General features: G+C 35.9%; 1 protein-coding gene across 1 annotated transcript in view; it reads left to right on the top strand.

Annotated features, from left to right (window-relative positions):
* Positions 1–21780, top strand: part of LRP1B (LDL receptor related protein 1B) — a 509529-nt gene that overhangs the window by 469880 nt on the left and 17869 nt on the right. The window contains 5 exon segments of the mRNA XM_050711674.1: positions 620–784; positions 12756–12917; positions 16019–16193; positions 16835–16939; positions 19003–19116. Of these exon segments, the coding sequence (XP_050567631.1) occupies positions 620–784; positions 12756–12917; positions 16019–16193; positions 16835–16939; positions 19003–19116 (721 nt within the window).

Below are 21780 nucleotides of genomic sequence, written 5' to 3'. Positions count from 1 at the left end.
GTTAGCATGCAAACATCAATTTATGAGGAGGATTTAAAGGTTGACTAGTTTCCTTTTAAATATTTTGGATAAAGTTTAGTTAAGAAGGGTGTTAATAGACTGGAAGAGAGATTAAAAAAAAAAAAAAAATCAAATAGGAAAAGGCAAGCCACATTACGCTGAGGTCACCAGAAGACAGGGAAGTTTTCTGAGATCCCGCAGATGAAACCAAAAATTCATTTTTTCATTTCTTAAACTAAGAATGATAGCTTCAAACAAGAATTCATAATAACTGCTGTCCTCAGGAGGTCAGTTTTCCTGTTGCATCATTTGGATGAAGCACACCTAGCTGCCAAGCAGACGTGCCCATGCCAGTACCTTGGTATGATACCAGCCTCCAGCCCTGCTGTACAGCTCCCACTGCCTCTGGAGATCTTAACAGCCTTTCCAGTGGGGGCTCACGGTCTTCTAAGGGTGTCTTTTTTCTATGATAAGTGATATATATATATATATATATATTTATTTATTTATTTATCCACATTGACAGAGATCAGTAGGTCCATTTAAAATATGAACAGGCTCTGTTTTGCCAGTCACATGAGAGGGAGTTGTTGAAAACAGTTGTGTGCTCTTGCTACAGATGATACCTGCAAACTAACCTGTGAAAATGGAGGAAAGTGCATTATAAATGAGAAGGGGGATCCCCGATGTCACTGCTGGCCAAGTTACTCAGGAGAAAGGTGTGAAACCAATCATTGCTACAATTACTGCCAGAATGGAGGAACCTGTGGAGCCTCTCTCCTTGGTAAATATTTCTGAGCAGCTTTATATTATTATACCTACTGTAATTTAAATGTTTGAATATATGTCTAGCTTGTGATTTCTTAATCTTTGTAACTTCTTTCCTTTGTTTGTACTTACATTCTGTGACATATATCAGTATATACTATACATATACTTTATAATGAATAGTGCTTTCCTTTCATGTATCTCAGTGTTTTGGCAAAACTAAACTACATCCCACAAAAGCAAGCATGTAAGTATTCAGTGTAAAGACACATATTGAGGTGTGAAAAGGGAATTGTAAATTGTAAGGTCAAGTCAAATCACATCTGGAAAAGCCCCACACATCTTGTCCTCTCTCAATCTCAGTTCTCCTGCTAAAGACTTAGGTGCTACTGGGCATACATGTCAAGTTGTTTCTTTGAGCTACAAAGTGGTGTGACTTAAATTTTCCCAGTATCTTACTGGAATTCACAAAATAGGCATTTTCCTGATCTAATTCTCAAGAAGAATTGGTTGATCAGAATTCAAATCCTTTGTTTGCCTGAAGGAATTTGAAATCACATCTCTTATCTCAAGGGAGAGTATCCTAACTGTCAAAATGTGCATATTTGGGAATTGATCTGTGTCCCTAACATGTAGGCTGTTCTAGGTTGTATACTTCAATTAAACAGTTTGGGCTAGAAAGGGAAAGTGTGTTAAGAAATACTCTAAAATTTAGTAATTATGTGAGAAAGCAGAAGATGAATTCTACTTTCTGTTCCAAGGAACATTTAAATATTTTATTAAAAACAGGACAGCTGGAGGAGGAGTTTGATGTCTTGTCTCTTCTCAGAAGCCTGTCAGGTGCTGCAGTAGAATCATTTTCTCCTTTGTGTTGAAATGACCAACATTCTCGTTACTGAAAGGGAAGTACAGGCACCGGACCGTAGAAGAGGAGTTTGTGTCTGTTTAACACAAAGGGACCTCCCTGTAATGCAGAATTAATCTTAGTCTCTGTGATAGAGGGGGCTTACATCTTAATGCTTTCCTCAACATTCCTTACTAATTTAGCTTATTTAGTTTAGTAGTTCAGTTTCACTTACTATACTGGCTTCTGTGGATCCTCTTCTGATTTACAGACATGTGGTAGCAAAAATCCAAGTGAATCCAAACCTGGTAATTTGTTGTATGTTAAACAAATGATTTTTCAGTTCTGAGTGTTTGAGGGCTAATAATGTTTTTCATCGTTAATATTACTAATAATGACTAAATATTAGAAAATAAGAATTACTTGCACAATCAACTTGAAGTTGATTAATTATACTTGAAACTGCTTCTAACAGCTAATGGAACTACTGACACAAATGATAAGCAGAGATTTGTATCAATTTAGTGAGATCAATACACGTTTAGTGAGGACATGCAAGTGAATGAAAGACAGTCATGGGTGATTTAAATGATGCACAGAACTTCACTGTCATCTGAATAGAGGATGTTTACTCCCACATCTTTAAATGTCAGGCATTTAATTGATACTTTTATGGGGTTAAAAGGCTGTATATAACTAGTAACTTAGCTCCTATAGCACAGCTCAGTTCTGAATCCTGGACCTCGGGGTTTTATTTTTCTTTTTCTTTCGGCAGTTGGCAGTAGCCATAGGGCTCACTCACCTCCAGAAACTTGTTCTTTCTTTACCAGGCAGCTAGCAGTTGTTGTGCTCACACAGCTATGCTATAACCTGGATTTTGAATATTTTTTTTCCTATTAAATCCAGCATCTGAAATCTCTCAGTCTTGCTGAAATAATTAGTGTAGTACGTTTGGTCACCAGTGAATAAATGAGAGATATGAGTGTATTATACAATATACTTGTGCTGAATTGTTAATCATGGTCCCATCTGCTACAGAGGGCCTGGAGATGCAGACATTGTCCTTATTTATTCTTGGTCTCAAACAGGATTACGTGCCTGTACCAAAAATGTATCAGGAGAGCCAGCTTGGATGTCACCACAGTCCACATTTCAATGTTCAGTTGCCTGATTTTGGGAATCTGAACCTTTAACTGCATCAGAAGTTTACTATACCAAAATTAGCCAAAGCATGCCAAGCCTTTATTAGCTAAGGCCAGCACAGTACCATTCCTGCTCATTACTAATGGAGACCTGGCTATTAAAATTGCAGCTTCTATTTGTAAGCAAAAAGAGAGCATCTGACTCCCATGTCACAGAATCACAGAATCACAGAATTGTCTAGGTTGGAAGAGACCTCCAAGATCATCTAGTCCAACCTCTGTCCTAACACTAACAAAATCTCCACTAAACCATATCACTAAGGACTACATCTAAACGTCTTTAAAGACCTCCAGGGATGGCGGCTCAACCACTTACCTGGGCAGCCCATTCCAATGCCTAACAACCCTTTCAGTAAAGAAGTTCTTCCTAATATCCAACCTAAACCTCCCCTGGCGCAACTTGAGCCCATTCCCCCTCGTCCTGTCACCAGGCACATGGGAGAATAGACCAACCCCCACCTCTCTACAGCCTCCTTTAAGGTACCTATAGAGAGCGATGAGGTCTCCCCTGAGCCTCCTCTTCTCCAGGCTAAACAACCCCAGTTCCCTCAGCCGCTCCTCGTAAGACTTGTTCTCCAGACCCCACACCAGCTTGGTCGCCCTTCTCTGGACTCTCTCGAGCACCTCCATGTCCTTCTTGTAGTGAGGGGCCCAAAACTGAACACAGTACTCGAGGTGCGGCCTCACCAGAGCCGAGTACAGGGGGACAATCACCTCCCTAGACCTGCTGGCCACGCTGCTTCTTATACAAGCCAGGATGCTGTTGGCCTTCTTGGCCACCTGAGCACACTGCTGGCTCATATTCAGCTGCCTATCAACCAGTACTCCCAGGTTCTTCTCGGCCAGGCAGCTTTCCAACCACTCATCTCCCAGCCTGTAGCTCTGCTTGGGGTTGTTGCGTCCCAGGTGCAGGACCCGGCACTTGGCCTTGTTGAACTTCCTACAGTTGACCTCAGCCCATCGCTCCAGCCTATCCAGATCCTCCTGCAGAGCCTTCCTGCCCTCGAGCAGATCGACACACGCACTTAGCTTGGTGTCATCTGCAAACTTACTGAGGGTGCACTCGATCCCCTCATCCAGATCATCGATAAAGATATTAAAGAGGACCGGATTAAAGATGTCCTTACAATGTCAAAAGTTCTGATGACTCTTACTGGGCATACCTGCTTATAGGAGTAGTATTCTGCAGTGCTCTGTCCACTTTCCAAGTTTCATTGAGTTTTTAATAATCATATTTCAATTTAACCAGATTTCCCATATGCCATGTCCAATTCATGAGGGTAGCCATGCCTTGAAGCCTGTGCCATAACTTTCACGTGCTGGAGACATGGAAAAAAAGACCATATATCTTTCTAAATCAAAGTGACTCCATCCAGCATTCCAGATAAAATTTTCAAATTGATCCATATCTCATTTTCCTTGCATGCCTTGCCTTTGGACCCTGTAAACATTCTATCAGGAAGAAATCTCTATTTCTTATCAGACTATATTTCTTATCTATATCAGACAATAAATTGTGTTTTCCTGAAACAAACTAACACGTCAGTGAGATGTCCCCATGTCCTCGTTTAATCTAATCCATGGTATAGTAAAGCCATTATATATCTTACAGAGCGAAGCTAAACTGGATGCCCCTAAGGGGCAAAACTGTAATTTATTAACTCAACAAAGCTTAATTCCTTAGGTGTTTTCCTTAGGTGTCCTTTTCAGCAACTGTTTCTTCTTTCCAGTTGGATATACCACTGTGCTGAACATGTTACTCGGTCACTGAATTCAGTCAATGCACTTTTAGCTTCAAGGGTTGCACATACCATTCACATTTTGGACTGAGGGTGTGAAATCTGAAGCAGAGCAGCATTCATTTACTTCCGTCTCATCATCTCAGCATTCCAGGCAGAGCTGATCTGCCTTGTCAGTTTCATATGAGAGTCATTAGTGGACATACTGGTTTATCCTTGCACATTGCAACACATAGGAATACAAAGGTTCTTTATTACAGGAATTCCTCTGCTTTTCATTCATGGCTGTAGAACTCAAGAGTAGACATTATATTATGCCCAGATTTCCAATGATACATCCTACCAGGTTGACCTGTCCGCTAGGTAAAAGTATGGTACATACTGTTTTTGTTTGTGTGTGTAGAGAATTCTCTTACAACTGGAAAGTATAAAATTTCTATTTTAAGTCAGCTCAGTATCATTTTAATTTTACTACTCAGTTCCTATCTGTGCATACCATGTTCCCAGCCAGTTCCTCCTAATGCAGCTTTTGATCCATTATACAATTGTCTCACCAAACTGTCCTGCTAACTGTTGCAATCAAATTTCACATATTTTCCCAATTTATTTATTTTTTTTTTTTTTGGTTCAAAGTGATGCAGCATTTTTCTTTGGAAGTTGGAGCAGCCACGTGTGTGCTAGTGCCTATCTAGATCCTACCCGCAAAATATAAATGACCTGTGATAATTTCAGCTTGCTTTAATCTGTCTTTTGTAGAAGCTCTGATTGCCCTTATCGATTTTCTTATATTATCCAACTCGAATAGCCTCAATGGAGTCAATCTACAAGTGTTCTACACGCATGCCCTTTGGAAAGCTTAGGGACTGTGAGGAAATTTACAGGGCAGTGCTGCAGAGTGTGTGCCTCAGGGCTAGCACCGGTGTGAGCAGAGGCAGCTGTAGATGGCAATGGCAGACCATCAGCATGCTGAGCGGGAGTCAGGGTAGACTACACAGGGACCACTTAGCAGCTCTATTTCCACCATTTCTCAGTTTGAAGGAGTCAGTTGCTGTCTATTATTTCTGCCACAATGGGCTTATGGAAGTGCCCCTGTGAATTTTGGGTTGCCGGAGACAAAATCTGGACTTCTTGATGTGGTGTTTGCTCATCCAAGCTGCCGTGGTGCATGCCTCCTGACTTGAGGGAAGATGGTTCGGGTGCATACTGCTGGTGTTTGCCCAGAAGCCTCACAGGGAAATGAGTTTCTGCAGGAGCCCAGCTGCTGTGAGGTTTCTGTAGGACTTGGGAAGTTTCTTTGTTGTTGGAGTCTTGCTAGAAAACCAAGGTAGATACATCATGTAAACAGATCTTTCATCATTTTCCAATAAAAACGGAATGACAGCATATAAAATACACTTCTGGCAAATGTGTGTGTTCTAGTGAATGTGTAAATTCTGCTCTCTTTCACTACCTAATATATAATAGGAATGTGATAACCAATTAAGTAAATTGCAGAGTATTACTCATTTTTTAAAACATGGTAGTGCTAAATCTTTGCTAGATGTGGTAAATTGTAGAACCTCATTATCTGCACACAAATGTTAATTTGTTAAACAAATCCCACTGGCAATTCAGGGATTATTCACTGTTGGTTTACTTACTGCTAAGCCTTTTGGCAAATTCCTATGTGAACATTATATAGCTAGAGATTGGGGCAGCTTTAATTAAAATTTATAAGTTTATGACAGTTGTATTGAACTACAAAAATTGAACAAAGAAAATGTCATCAGTTAATTAAAAGTACACATCTGAGACGTGTAATTAAAAGTTTGGATATAATAATGAACACTTTCCAATATACCAAATTAATGGGAATTTGGAAAAAAAAAAAAGTTACCATAAAAATACACTTCCTTTTTACCTACAGTTAAAGGTAAAAATGTTGGATCAAAATTTTGTAAGTGTCTTGAACGCAATACCAAGATTTAACTAGTTCACAAAGTTAGATAAATAAATCTTTTTTACTATATTTATGGTAAAAAGGTTATATTTAACCACATAGAATCATGGTGTTTGTATGAAAACAAGTAACAATTTGTTATTTCCACTAAACAAAAATTGATTAAACATAAGTATATATGTATATATATAAAACAGTTGTTATTTTATGTTCTGTTATGTAAACAAAACAAGATGGTTTGGGGACGTGATGGTGCATACTGAAAACACTAGCAAAGTAAACAAGTTCTTTGATAATGTCTGGTCAGTCCCAGTAGTTCAAGCTGGGAAGCTTCCAAGGGGCATGCTGTCCTGGTTTTGGCTGGGACAGAGTTAATTTTCTTCATAGAGGCTCACACAATGCTGTGTTTCGGATTTTTGATGAAAATAGCATTGATAACACAGCGATGTTTCAGTAGCTGCCGAGCAGGGCTCAACCAGAGCCAAGAACTGCTCAGCTCCTTGTGCTGCCCTGCCAGCTCGGGCTGGGGGTGCCCCAGGGGCTGGGAGGGGACACAGCCAGCACAGCTGGCCCAGGCTGCCCAAAGGGACGTCCCTCAGCAATAACACTAGGCGAGTTGGCTGGGGTGGGGCTGCCTCCGCTCAGGATCTGGCTGGACATCGGTCAGGAGGCGGCGAGCAATTGTTTTGTATATTATTTTATCATTATTATTTCCTTTTCTTTCGTATTGTCTTCATCTCAACCCACTATGGGTAAAGGGTGGGCAGTGAGCAAAAAACTGTGTGGTGCTGAGCTGCCCACTGGCTTAAAGCACAACACGCGTACATCTTCTTGTAGCCAGGACAGGGGAAGGGGCAGGAAGGGTGCGTGGTTTACTGGGGGTCGAAGATGTCTGGTCTGGTGTGCAGCTGATCTAGGGGTCCCCAAAGAAGCCCCACAAACAACCTTGGAAAGAGCAGCCTTTGAAATTATAATAATGCATTTGGGGATGGTTCTTTTCTCCTTTTCTTTCACAACATGGAGAGAATACATATCTATTGGGATTGATCCCAATCAGCTCAGCTACTAATTATGTACTGTAATACAGCTTCTCTCCAGTACTGTTGGTTCAGTAAAGCTAATTATGGTTCATCAGCATCAGAGAAATGAATTATTGTGATTCCCGCAAACTGCTGATAACTACTCTAGAGGACATGATATTACTTATAGTAGGCTGGTGTGCCACATTGTTTTAATAGTGACAGCAAGTAGAATATGCAAATTAAATAGATTGTGCGTATTCATACATAACGAATAGAATACACATATTGCTGGTAGGGAATTTACCATTGACTGAAAGAAATAAATTACCTGTGTCTTGGTGCAGGCATTAATCTAGATGATCTAATTTTTTGAAAAAAAAAAAAAAAAAAAGAAAAAAGCTTATAAAAATTGTGTTTGTTTTCCTAAAACAAAAGGCTGTACTTTCTTAAAAAAAAAAAAAAAAAAAAGGCAGAATACCTTCTGTGATCATATCAAATGCAGAATATTTCTCTGTGGTCTAGGTAATAGCATGAATCAAAAGTGCTTGCCCTACAGCTTTGTTCATTACAAAATAAATTCAAATAGGATTTTTAGATATATGACTAGATACAAGAAATAAATCACCTGGATATTACAGGAACAATGCACTAAAATATTAATTAGCTAATTTTTAAGATAATTTGAAAAGCTGTTTTCTATTATATAGGAAATTGAAACAGGAGACTAGGGGTAAGTACAGCCTCTGTGCTAATTGAACATTTTAAGATTTTGGTCTCTGGCAGCTTCTTATAGATGATTTATTGTTGTTGTTTTTGTTTTGTTTTGTTTGGCAAGAAAGGGGGAAACTACATTTCATCTTCATGCCAAAAGTTTCACATGTTTTGGTCATGTCCTACTGCCAAAACCAACATTATATATCCCAGGGTCAGCATAAGGCATTGTTATTTAACTTGCTAAATTATGTGCAAAACTTTTGGAAAAAAAATCAGATTTTTTTTGTTTGTTTGTTTTATCAGTTTCACAGTTAAGATTAAAATTTCTGTATTTTTTTTATTAAGAGAGAGGAGGCTATAGAGAGAATCTTCAGACAACAGTGACAAGTACATTGCTTACTCAAAGAAATGTCATTATAGTTTTTGCTATTTGTTTTACATGTCCTATCAGTCCTCCCTTAATGTATTATTTGGCTGCAATTCATTTGTGTAGAATTATTATTTATAATTACTTCAAATAGAAAATATGCACTGATATGGGGAGTTCATCCCTCATGCTACCACTTGCACATACATGTAGTGAAAAATTCAGTTTATCCAAGAATTGGGTTAGGAATAGTAAGTCACAAAGGTGCATATTCACTGTAATGCATTGAGTGTGGAGAAATCCTAAACAAAAAGATGTGCTTCTTGTTTTCTAGGTATTATTATTATGGCTTTCAAATTAAAACATTTTCATGTGAGATGTTGAAAATATGTTGCTATTTTGTCCTCCTTGCCTACAAACAAGATTTTTCAACATAGATAGTCAAAACCAGATTTTTTCTTGGGATTAATATGCAAGGGGTCTAAACAGGATAGGTGCAGGCTAGGGTACTGATTTGTAATAGGTGCAGGAAAAGACAGTATTCTCATACAGTAAAACCATTTGAAGGTTGCACTGAAGAAAAAAAAAAACTCAAAACTGGGATTATTTTTTTATTCAGAATTTCTTTTTGCTTATTTTTTTAATAAAATACACCAAAAGATGGCTATCTGAATTTGAAGAAGTCACCACTCCATAAGCCACTTATCTTATTAATATTTTTTTCTACTATGTAGTGAATATTTTTCCATACTGTGTTGTGAATATGTCTGTTGTGGCACAATTCAGGGATTAAGAGACGACTTTTACTTTTGTCCTTACATAGTTCTAGTCCTGAAACTTCATAACGAGTGTAAATGCTTATATTCTCTGTGCATGAGATGCAATGGTTGTTAGTTAGGATATATGACATGTTGGTTAATGTGAGTATTTTCTTTGCAAGCATAAATCAATATTTGAATTTTGTGCTGTGAAAACTTGTGGCATTGTTTGTCTTTGTTTAATACTGTAGTTTTATTAAACTGTTCTTGGAATCACTTTATATCCAAAATAATTTATGAGAATAAGGCAGATGAAAATGTCATTATTATTATTACTATTATTTCAGATGCCAACAGTCTGTGTAAAATAGGCAATGAACTATTAACATTACTAAAAGTCATGTTAAATTCAGTGATAAAAATGGTGTTTAGGCTATACTGAATTAAATTTTCATATAACTCTCAGCAATTTGGCATATTTATAAGGCTACATTAGCAAAGAATAGAATAATCTTTTCTACAGACTAGGAAAATATCATGGTCCATCAGTTTAAAAAGTAGGGGAATATTAGTAATAAAAAACAATTTTGAACTTACGTTCTACCACTATTTTATTTGAAAGATGGATTCGGATGAAGGTTTATGTGAAAACCTCTGATTCAAGGGCAGAAATTTAAATATAAGTGTATACATGGGGAAAAACAAAGACTCTGTGCTAACATCTGAGTTCAACATCTTTGATTTAATGTTTAGATCACAGGGGACAGATATGAATAACCAGGCTGATGCATATTAAACTAGTTGGAGCTATTTTAAGTCAATGGGTTTGTTCCTGCTGTACTCATTAGAGGAAGAGACTAACTGATCTCATGGCTGTTAGGATGATTTGCAAAACACTTTAAATTAGTGTAGCTTAAAATAGAAAGTATAGAAAAGAATTACATGAAGGGTTTGATGTAACAAAAGAGTAAGAAGTTAGGGAAGGAAAAATAAATAAATAAATTATTCTACATGCCTTAGAAAAAGTAGAAAAAATAATGGTACTTCACCTGCATCGAAAAATTCTTCCATGAATATGATACTAAATGATTATATGACGTTAAAACAAAGGCAGACTGGAAGAAAATGAGAATTGTGGAGTTTATGGCATATTTAGGTTAATCTGTATAACTTTAACTAGGCATCCAACTAAATAGAACAGAGACAAGAAAAAGAAGAGTCTCACATTGCAGAGTTTTAGCTGCAGAATCAGGAGCCAATGTGAATTTGATAGTTGTGGATACCTATACCAGAGATAGTATAAAAATTACTGAGGAAACAATGATTGAGGCCAAATACAGCAAGGAAGGGACCAAGTCAAAATGCTTCAGCAAATCAGGCAACAGTAAATATTTTCTGTTAGATTAATACAAAGGTGAGAAATAATTATGGAAAAGTAACCCTTAAATGCTAATTCCTTTGACTACTGAAGATGTTGGCTCTCCTGTACAATTTAAACCAAGTCTTTGGTCAGGCCCAAGTTAAGTATAGCTTCTCTTGTGTGCTCTCCAACCCACGCCTCCATGAAGCAGGATTGTTTATATCTTAGAAGTTAGTTTCTGCGTCCTTCCCTGGTGTGGAGTTTTACAAATATAAATGCAGGGATAATTGGAGTCTTTCATCATTACTGCATAATCTGTCTTTCTCTGATCTCTTTCAGATTCCACAGCCTTACCATTGTCTGGATTGGGCAGTCACTAAAAAAATCCAATAATCAATTTTTTCCCTGTTTGTGCCTGCAATTCCAGTCTGAAGGGCTTCTGCATTGTAGAATGTATATACAGTGTGTATTATGTAGTTAACTGTAGTTAACTGTAACCCTAATACTTCTTTACATGTAGCCCTATTCCATGACGAGCAAAGATGTGATAAGGAATAAATGCATACAAGTTTTACAACAGCCCATTAGTTGGTTTCCTTTTACAAATTTGCCATAGCCAATTATATTGATGTACACATTCAAGACTGGACATTTCAATTCTCCCACCTTGTTTCTTAGAATTATTCAATACATATAAATCATTCATGTTCCTGTGTTTGTTTTCGGTAGTCTACTTATTGGTGCGTTCCTTTTGTTCTGCCTGATACCTATTTACTGTTAGACTATTGCTAGCCTATCCATACTCCTTTGTGCAGATGTAGTGTCTCTGTGTCTTTGCCTGTTAGCTGTCACAGTCTGCATGGACCCAATTAAGATCTTGATTGTACTTGCCAGCAGGTTGGGTTCCTTATGATTCAAATGAAGTCTGTCCTGTCTGCACGTTTTATTCCAGAAGTGTCCTCAGGTTCTGATGAATCTGCATCTCTCCATACCAATTTTGGAAGCCAGGAAGGAGAAAAGTGTTAAACTTGGTCCATTTACCCTAACTTTAAGGAAACCCAAAATGCAGAATGATGAAAGCAAAGGGAAGGAAAGTGGAAAAAAAAATCATAAGAAATAAGCAACAATGAGACTAGATTATTAGGAAGTGAGAAGGGGACCAACTAGTTGGACGCATTAAGTCATTTGACTTGAAGAGAAGATTATAAATGAGATATAGAAGCAAATTCAGGAGATGGAAAGACGTGTACATGATACAGAATGTAGTTTTAAAGAAGATAAGCCTTAAAAAATCACTGATAAGTGGAACAGTTTAATAAAACAGTGAAGTTGTAACAAAGCTATAAATCTCATAGACATTAGATTTAGATAAGGGGAAAAAATAGGAGAATTGAAACAGGTAAAAATCATAGGAGGAAAATGCATTAGGGTTTAAACACTTTTAAAACCCCTTAAAAATAAGCTACTGTAGACTAGTAGTTCATTCTGCACAAATATTCTTGCCTTCCCTACTTTTCAGACGTTGCATATTGGACCTTATGTACATCTTGGGTCTCATACAAGTCAACTCTTCTTAAGTTACAGTATTTATTATAGTAGAGAGGCAGGATAACAGAACAGCCACAGATATTTCTTTTAGTAAAAATGTTATGTAAAAGTGACTTACTAGCGTACTAGTAAATATTTGCGTATTCATATGATGTATACAAAACTTTGAGCTTCTGAGAATAATGGACTGAACTCTGAGGACACTGCAATGATGATTATACAAATATTATCTTCTGCAACTGAGTGGAATCCAGCCTGTCGGGATGTTTTTAAGAGCTTAGTCATATCTAAAATTCCTACCTAAGACAGTCTGTCAAAATAATTCCCAAATAAATAGCCAGTGACCAACCATACATGCACAAGTATAAGTTGAAAAAGTTGGGCTCATACATTAAAGCTTGCTAATGTTATGAAAAATATATCTTTAATGTAGTGATTATTATTTTAATTTATATTTATTTCTATCATAAAGTAGTCTTATTTGTTTTGAACAGGGAGGCCTACCTGCAACTGTGCACTAGGTTTTACAGGACCAAACTGCAATCAGACAGTCTGCCATCATTTTTGCCAAAATGGAGGAACCTGCAGCGTCACTGCTGGAAATCAACCCTTTTGCAGCTGCTTGCCTGAGTATACAGGAGACAGATGTCAGTACTGTAAGTAATCTTCACACGCTAGTAAACCTGGATTTATAATAGAAGTTCTACAGAATGGAAGTTTAACATGAATTGACTTATTTATCTGTGGCACGCATTGATAAACCTAGCTCCAAAATTATTCTTTCTCCTAAGAAAATGGGATCTGGTGTGTCAAGGTGATCTTTGAACATGCTTCCACAATATCCATCTACTCATATAGGAGGAAAAAGAACTTTTTCAGAAGTTATTAATTTTGGTATTTCCATGAAGAAACACCTAAAATGGAGCTGTCCCAGACATCTTTCTTCATAAATAGTAATAATATCACTGAATTAAAATTTTCTACTTAAAGTTCTTATATTTGTTATTTTTTGCTGGTGGAATTCCTAAGATAATAATAATAATAATGACATAGTTGGTTAAAGTAAAGATTTTTCTGCTATCCTTTATCTTCACAAATAGCCAACACTCTTTCTCCAACTGCTACTTTACCATTTTATTTTTAATCCTAGTAAGCAGCGTATCATCGGTGCTGCTTTGAGGTTCATTCTTCCATGTTCCTTCATCTACTCACTCGAAGATCACCTTAAGTATGGTTTCTGCCTGCTCATGGTATTGAAAATCATGATTTCTAAGTATTACTCTTGGTTAATTCTGAGGGCTTAGGGCTTAGATTCTCTGCATCTTAAGTTCTCTATAGTTTTTCATTTTACTCACCCATTGATCTCTTCTCACTGAGTTATTATTATCCAAAGGTTTTCATGCCTTTAGCAAGTCTGTAGCATTCTAACTAGCAGCTACTAACAAGCAAGCCTAACTTAATATCAATTAATTTTCTGAGGTCAGATTTTTTTTCCTATTTTCCAAAAAATTCTTTTTCTCTACACGTGCTTTGCATTGACTATAACACTGAGATAGAGGATTGTCATAGTGCTTGTTGCAGAATAGGACGTTCAACGTGAAAACCATCATCTCTTTACATAATTCAGTGACTTCACTGAAAAGGCTAGATTTAAACAAAATTGAAGGGAAATTAGCTGTTATAAAGGTCTGGTTTAGAATTACCTACTAGATACAAAAAGTACTTAGTTTTAGTGAAAGATTGTCAAACAGGGAATGGGTTACTGCGTATCTTTAAGTAGGATTTGTACTGAAGTAAACTGAATGTATTTCCAGTTGGGAGACTATGAAATAAATGGAAACCTTTGAAAGGAAAACCATCAGTAATTGTGATTCTCTCCCACTTGGTATTAAACAAACTGCATGGATCCACAAATAACTATCTGCAGACACAATTGGGTATTTGAAAACAGTATAGTACATAAATCATGCCCAGACAGACATACAGATTAAGAAAAAATATTTACTTGGGGCTTACCCAAAACCAAACAAATTGTTTCTAGTTGAATGCTTCTGCAAACATGTTTTTTGCTTTTTGTTGTTGTTGTTTGCTGTTGTTGTTTAAAAGAATTAATTTAAATGTAAATTTAGGGTTACTTTTAAACAGTGCTTATTGTCAGATTTGGGTTTTCTGCTGACACTTTGGAAAAATGCCACAATACAGAGAGACTCAAACACATCATAAAATACAAAATAAACTAAAGGTTTTGTTTATTTAAAACTTAATACTTTTAGGAAAAGAAGAGTCTTACAATCTTTTGGAGTATTATTTTGTAGCCAATAACAGTTCTGTGAAATTGTACAGGTTGACAACTGTTGATATGTGTATAGATTCACACCTAAGTTGTTCGTTTGTTTTGCTTTATTCGAATATATGTATGATTTTTTTTGCTGTATTAAATGTGGTCAGTTTGTATGCCTATTGAAATATGTTAATATAACTTTATTACAAAGATTAGTTGCCTCTAAGGTACTTGTTTTGGTCTTTGTATGATGTGATTAAAAACAGTTTATACGCAAAGTGTGATACATGAACCTGCATAGGTATTTTACTTGTGCTCTGATGCTGAAAATATTAAAAGTAAAACAACATCTTACAATTCCACATTCAAGGCTGAAGTTGCCATATGGCCAAGGTTTCATTTTCCATTGAAGAGCTTGGTAATACTCTACTTCTAGCTGCTGCTGACTTGTCCTCAGCTATATCCTGATTTTCAAAGGACTTGAATTTTTTAATTTTGACAGAAAGTTAATATTTTATTAATATGGAACGATTTGAATTAATAAAGATGCGTAGTTCAGAAATGATGCATTTTATCTATTAATTACTTAATTTGTCCATCAGGAACACCACCAAAAGCTCAACACAATGTTAACTACACAGAACTGAAGTACTAGAAACAGAGAGAAGTGATTTGTCCCCACTGAGGAGCTTAAATGACAAGATGTAAAAATAAAACTGTTTAGTCAAAAGAAAGTTGTCACTCTTACATAAATAAAAATGAACCTAATTGTTTAGATACTAACATATCTTGGTAGCTCTGGAAGTTTCTTTAGTCTGCCAACTTTTTTATATAAAAGGGAAATGAGATGGTTACTGGTGTTTCCAAAGAGTTAAAGAATTCACTGCTTTAAATCTCAGTCTTGCTGACGTTGAAGCAGTTGCATAAGATATTAAAGTCCTGCACAGCCTATAAAGATAAGGCGGTACGTATTTTTTGTAGAACATATTGGTCATGTCATTATATGGTAATATTAGAACTTCATTAAAATTTTATATGTGGACAAATGAAAATAAAAGTTAATTATTTCAAAATACTGTTCCCATTTCAGTTTAACATAATGCTTTTAATGGTAATATGCATTTATCAGAATATTTTTATTCAGCCAATGTCCCATTAAATATATTAACATTGCTGTGCTTCTCATCAGTAGTCTTTGTATCATGTGTGATGATGCCATGAATGGTTAGACATCCAGAAGGAAAAAAAACTCATATGAACTTATATTTCTATTTCACTTCACAAGACTATGTTGTTAATATATTGCGTATCTGTTGGGGGAGCTCTTGATTCTTGTAGTTTTCAATGAGCCACCAGTTTCATTTACCATTTTGTTTTTATTGTACCTTTCAAAAGAAAGGAAAAAAGCTTCCTTTTTTTTTTTTATGATATGACACTCCTTAACGTTTTTGTAATTAGCTTTCATGTTTCTTGCAGATGTTTGCCACCATTATTGTGTGAATTCTGAATCATGTACTATTTCTGATGATGGAAGCGTAGAATGTGTCTGTCCAGTACGATTCGAAGGTCCAAAATGTGAAGTGGACAAGTGTATAAGATGTCATGGGGGACACTGCATAATAAACAAGGACAGTAATGACATAGTATGCAAGTAAGTGTTTGTGTGTGTGTTGGGAAAAGAGGGCTATGTTCAAAATTATGTATTTGATAGCCATTACACTGCAGTATCCTTTAAATCTGTAAAATCAATTACACAGCAACTTGCCCCTGAAATGGTCACATCAGAACAGTGCCTTTGAGTGTGCAGGTACCAAATTTTGTGTGAACTCACTGGCTCCTGCCTTTTTAAACCAACTTTTGGAATACTCCTCACTGGGAGAAGCATAATGTAGCAGGAAACTGAATGTGTCTTCAACTGGAAAAAAAATTGTCATAGAAATATTTAATTAACAGTCTAGTTTTACCACACTATCAAAATGTGTTCTTCCTGCAGTATCTGTGACAATGAAAAAGACACATTGATACTAATGAAAGCATATAAATTAAGATGTGCTGCTGTATTGCTGAGTGATTATTTTATATAATAATAGTTTATTTTCATAAAAAGGAAGATTAAAAATATTTTGTATGAAAAGTTCACTGCCTGCACTAGCTTTTCAAGTTAGAAACCTAGAATTCTTGCAATTCTAATACATATCACAAAATTAGTATTTTAATATATGGATCATTGTAATGGGATTCACTAGATTTACTAATATACTGATGGCAATTTCTTTTTTTTAACTCTGACAGTTGCACTAATGGAAAGATTGCCTCTACGTGTCAGTTATGTGATGGCTACTGTTACAATGGTGGTACATGTCAGCTGGACCCAGACACAAATATACCTCTCTGTCTGTGAGTATCCTGCATTGTAGAGACCATTAAAATATCTGTGGAGGCCATATTAAAACACTGACAAATACTAAAGTTTTTGTATTTCTGATCTCTTTAGGAAATAAAATAATCCAGTTGCATATTTTGGTACTTTTTCTGACTATTTCTGTAACCCTTGTCTACATTTTTGCAATATGCGTATCAAACAATGAGCTATATATTGTATGTGTATAGACATAAAGATAAGTGTTTTGAGACTTTTAATAATTTTGGGCCAGATCTCAAGCTCATTTAGGCGTTTATTCTGGAATGGAATTCAAATGTACAAGATGGTTGTCTGCCCCTGCTATTCAAAGGTGGATGAAGTCTTTTCTTCTATAAAGGCGGTCAGAGGTGGTTTCTGTAACCAACTTGTTGGTGATACGTTTCTGTAAGAAACCAGATGGCTAGAGAACAGGGAGAATGATATCAGTGTTTATTTCCTTTATGTGTCAGAGGATATGCTCATGTATCTCGTTTCTGTCTTAACCTTTACACTACCCGTAGAAGCTTGGCTGTTCTGTGGTGAGATTGCTCTCCCCTCCTGCAGAAATACACCAGCATTAAGAAAATAATTCAAGATGCTTTTCTTAAGCCCAGACATCCAATACCAAAGAAAATCTAATTCTGTAGACTAGACTGTGAAGTACCCTCCTAAGAGGTAGTAAAGCCTACATTCTAGTCCTTTCTTGAGAGCTATGGTGTATCTTTTTCACCTACTAAATGTGAAATAGAGAAGTAGTCATCATAGCAAGAAATTATTGTTTTCCTGCTCTGAGTTGCACTGAGCTACTGAGTCACACTTCTGGATTATTTCTTTTTTTTTACTTTTGCCTAATAAATCATCCAATCTTTTCTGCACTGCAGAAGAGCTTCATTGTGGAATAGTCTTCCACTTCTTAAACCACCCTAGATGTCACAGTGTTCTCCGAGAATATATGAGGTATTAGAAGATAGAATTAGACTTAAATATGTAATTTCCAGGGTGACATAAGTAAACTCTTGTCTGTGATCTGGTATTACAATACCTTTGTGAATACAGATGCAGACAACATTTGTTGATGTGCATGACATAGGTGTTTTTAGAGAGAGTGTTAACTGTATTCAGACTTTCAAGGAGGTTACAGAAATGCCTAGCTTTTGTGGCTTGAGCAATGTAAGAGACAGATCAAATGTTCCTCCCTATGAAAGCTCAAGCACCTTTGCAAAGGTGCAAAACCATAAGGGTTGAGCTATTGGAAAGAAGTTGATAACAAATGTTTGCAGCTTTGGGGTTAGAGACAGTGGAATGCAACTGCACCATAGTCCTTATTTTGCTTTAAGTACCTATGGATCTTTTATCATTATTATTATTGTTATTTTCACTTGGCCCTTTTTACCTGTTATTTGGATCTCCCTAAATATCATTAGTAGAAGACTAGAGAGACTCATAAATCTCAGCAGAAAGAGAATATAACAGCTGTAATATGTAAGACTGAAATGTGATGGGCAAGTCTAGTAGTCTAGGTGCTTAAACACCTAGAACAGCTATTTTGGAACCTTGTGATTCTTCCTTTCTTTTTCTTAATATAACTGATCTATTCTTTTTCAAATTCATATGGAACACCATAGCATCTCAAGGAAAACAAGTCTCATATGTTAATTTGTTTATGGATTTGCAATATATAAAAGTGGTAGCATATGCCAATACTTAACCATGCAAAGAAGACAGTCATGAACATGTTTAAGACCTTTGCACACTGAATCAATCAATACAAATGCATAGAATGTTTGACAATACTATTTTGTTACAAGTCTTAGATTCCTGAACACCTAAGTTTGTGTAGCCCCATTATTTTAAAAGTAGTTGATAGGCCTCAATGAGCAAACTTTTCAGTGTAGTCAGATTAGACCTTTCCATGAAAAAAGCTATTAATTTATTTATATCTATGGGTGTGTGCCTGTGTATGTGTGCGTGTCTTGCCATGATTATATGTAATGCATTTAAAATCTGTTCAGCAAAAGGCAGAATATTTATAGAGGTCTATTTTACTGAAATTCTGCAGATGCTCTGTGGGGTTTAAAAGTCAGCGCTGTGACCAGAAAGTGAACCCTTGTGATTACTACTGTCAGAATGAGGGAATTTGCACTTTAACTGCGTTTAATGAACCGAGATGCAAGTAGGTTTAACCTTCCACTTAATGCTGCACATTCTGTGACATCATTTCAGGCCACAGTTCATTGGTTCAAGTCATGCACATTCACATACATTTCACAGTATATACTTAATCCGGGTTCTCGTTTCTGTAATGCACACTGACCCTTTGATAGTTTCACTGATGATTATATTTAAACATATTGTTGGAGTATCTATGTCATTGGAGGAAGAAATAAAAAGCTTTATTTTTAAAAAAATGTATTGAAAATACTGAAAAGGCTGCTTCTTGGCTTTTATTGTTCACATTGAGATATTTTATCAATTTAATCCTACACAGCATAAAGTTTAGAAAACAGTGACATTGCACATGTTCTGTAGTCTAAAACTGACTATTTCTTATCTCTGTAGGGAAAGAAGCTGGGGAGCTATTTAGCTACCTTTTCAAGAGTTTAGCCTGTATTCATAGGTCTTTTTGTAAACTATAGAAATATGCTGTAAAATACTAACTATTAAACAGAAGTGTTTGAGCTACGTCATAACTTTGCTGATAAAAAATGCATAGAATAGACACCCTTGTGTGCTGTATTTTGCTAAAGGATTTAAGGTCTATGTATTAAAGGGTAAAATTTAATCCTTATCAGGAAATAAACAGACTTAGTCTTTGAAAATGCTGTAAGTTAGGCATACACAGAGATGCACAGTAACAGTTAGATGTACGTTGCTTTACTCAACAGTTGTGATGCAAAAGTTGGAGTTTAAATCATGAGCCAAAGACCTAGATTTGGGATAAAATACAAAATCTCCAACAGCTTTAATCTTATCTCATCTGAATGCATGGTTTGTGAAAATGTAAACTGCTGTGGGGATTGATAACATTGTCTGGTAGGTAGCAATGAGACTGACTAGGTATGGTGAATAATCTTTTTTTTTTTTTTTTTTAAACAGTACAATCAAAATACTTTGTTGGTGCTTTTCAGGCAATGAAACTGGCTAGAGCTACCATAAATCCATTAGAAAGTACATTAGTCTTCTGACTAGCACATCTTAAAATTTTGAAGAGTATGGAGAGTAGGTCTGTTGGTCAGCATTCATGTGAAATGATTGCCAGGGCAGTTTCTATTTCTGTGCATCCTACAGATTTAAGAATAAGATAGCCTGAAGCAAAACATGTTGCTGCTTATAAGGTCATGTACTGCAAGTACCATTCCTCTTTTTTTTTTTTTTTCCAATATGTTGGGGATATTATCTGAGCTTTCGAGAAAGTAACCATCCAAAATTTATTGTGAAATGTTTTAATAGATAAAAGAGCATAAAAATACACCATTCAGAATCAGTTCTGAATTTTACATACTCTCATAATTCTTAAGAATTATTACTTAAACAGTAAATGTTTACTTTTTATCTAATGTAAGATTTTCACAGAAAAATATGAAGTTTTTTTTTTTTTTTTAAATATGCATTCCTATAGCCAACAAGGGTTACATTCTGTTTCTACTGGAGTCAAAACTGCTTTGGATATTACAGTAGGATTTCAATGAGGTTAATTTAATTAGGAACTTTCTGAGTAGCATCGATGTTTATTTCTTGACATTGCCTGTTCTCATGATCTTTTGGCTTAACTATATTTGCTGACCAAAATGAGAAGCAGTTTAAAATATATATATATATATATATATATATATATATATATATACAAAATCATATTTGAATCTCTTGGTTAGTCTTTGAGTTGATAACATGAATTTTAACCTCCTTAGAGCTCCTATATGAGGCCAGATGCCAACAATTTCAAGAATTTATGCTAACAGAAAGGTATCACAGGTTCTACAGGCCCCCTAATCCTTTTTTCCTACTTTCTATGTAAGTCAAAGAAGTATGGAGGTGGGTTGTTTGAATAGGAACGATGCTGAAAAGATTCATGCTGCCAAACACATAGACAGATGAAGATACTTCTTTACCTTCAGAAGCCATTGTGAAGCCACTGCCCAGAGCACGCAATGGTCAGTTTGGACTCGGCTGTAGAAAGTAACAAAACAGGCTTCAGAAATCCCTGGATAGGTATTACTTTCCAAGACTGAATGAGACTATTCCTTTTCTTTTGAAAGATATAATTAGGGAAAAGTACAAAACAACTGCTTATAGAAGACAGAGCAGAGAGAAAAAGATTCACTTCTCTGTGTAAAAGTGATATTAGATGCAATTTTCTTCTTTCCTGAAGGTGAAACGCTAGTATCCAAAGGACTATTTAGTTGATGAAGGCTGTGGTTCTTCCCTTTTGAGCAGGTTGTCTTCCAAAGAAAGATGAGGGAGGGATTGCAACATTTTGAACAGAGTGATTAACTTATTTTGTTTACTTACTATTTACTTTTACTGTGACAATATTCCCAAGATTAATTTTATTGGACACTTGTGCTATACAGTAAAGTGAATATGCCAAGCTCAAAATAAATAAATAAATAAGGTAGCAACAGACATTAACAACATAATGACTTTTAGTAAAATTAAACTATCCTTTCTCTTTCATCTCAGGAGGTTTATCTGAATACAGTTTTAGAAGCTTTTTTGTTAAATGTGTTACAAGGTGGAAAGGGGGAAACATGGAAGAAAAGAAGGTACTAGAGAAAGATTAAATTCAAGTTTCTCTTCAGTGTGAGGAAGAGATTCAGATGAATCGGTAATGAGAAGA

The sequence above is a fragment of the Cygnus atratus genome, chromosome 6, assembly GCF_013377495.2.
Source record: "Cygnus atratus isolate AKBS03 ecotype Queensland, Australia chromosome 6, CAtr_DNAZoo_HiC_assembly, whole genome shotgun sequence".
NCBI classification, from domain to species: Eukaryota; Metazoa; Chordata; class Aves; order Anseriformes; family Anatidae; genus Cygnus; species Cygnus atratus.
The sequence above is the reverse complement of the archived record's forward strand: the minus strand, read 5'-3'. Positions and strand labels throughout refer to the sequence as shown.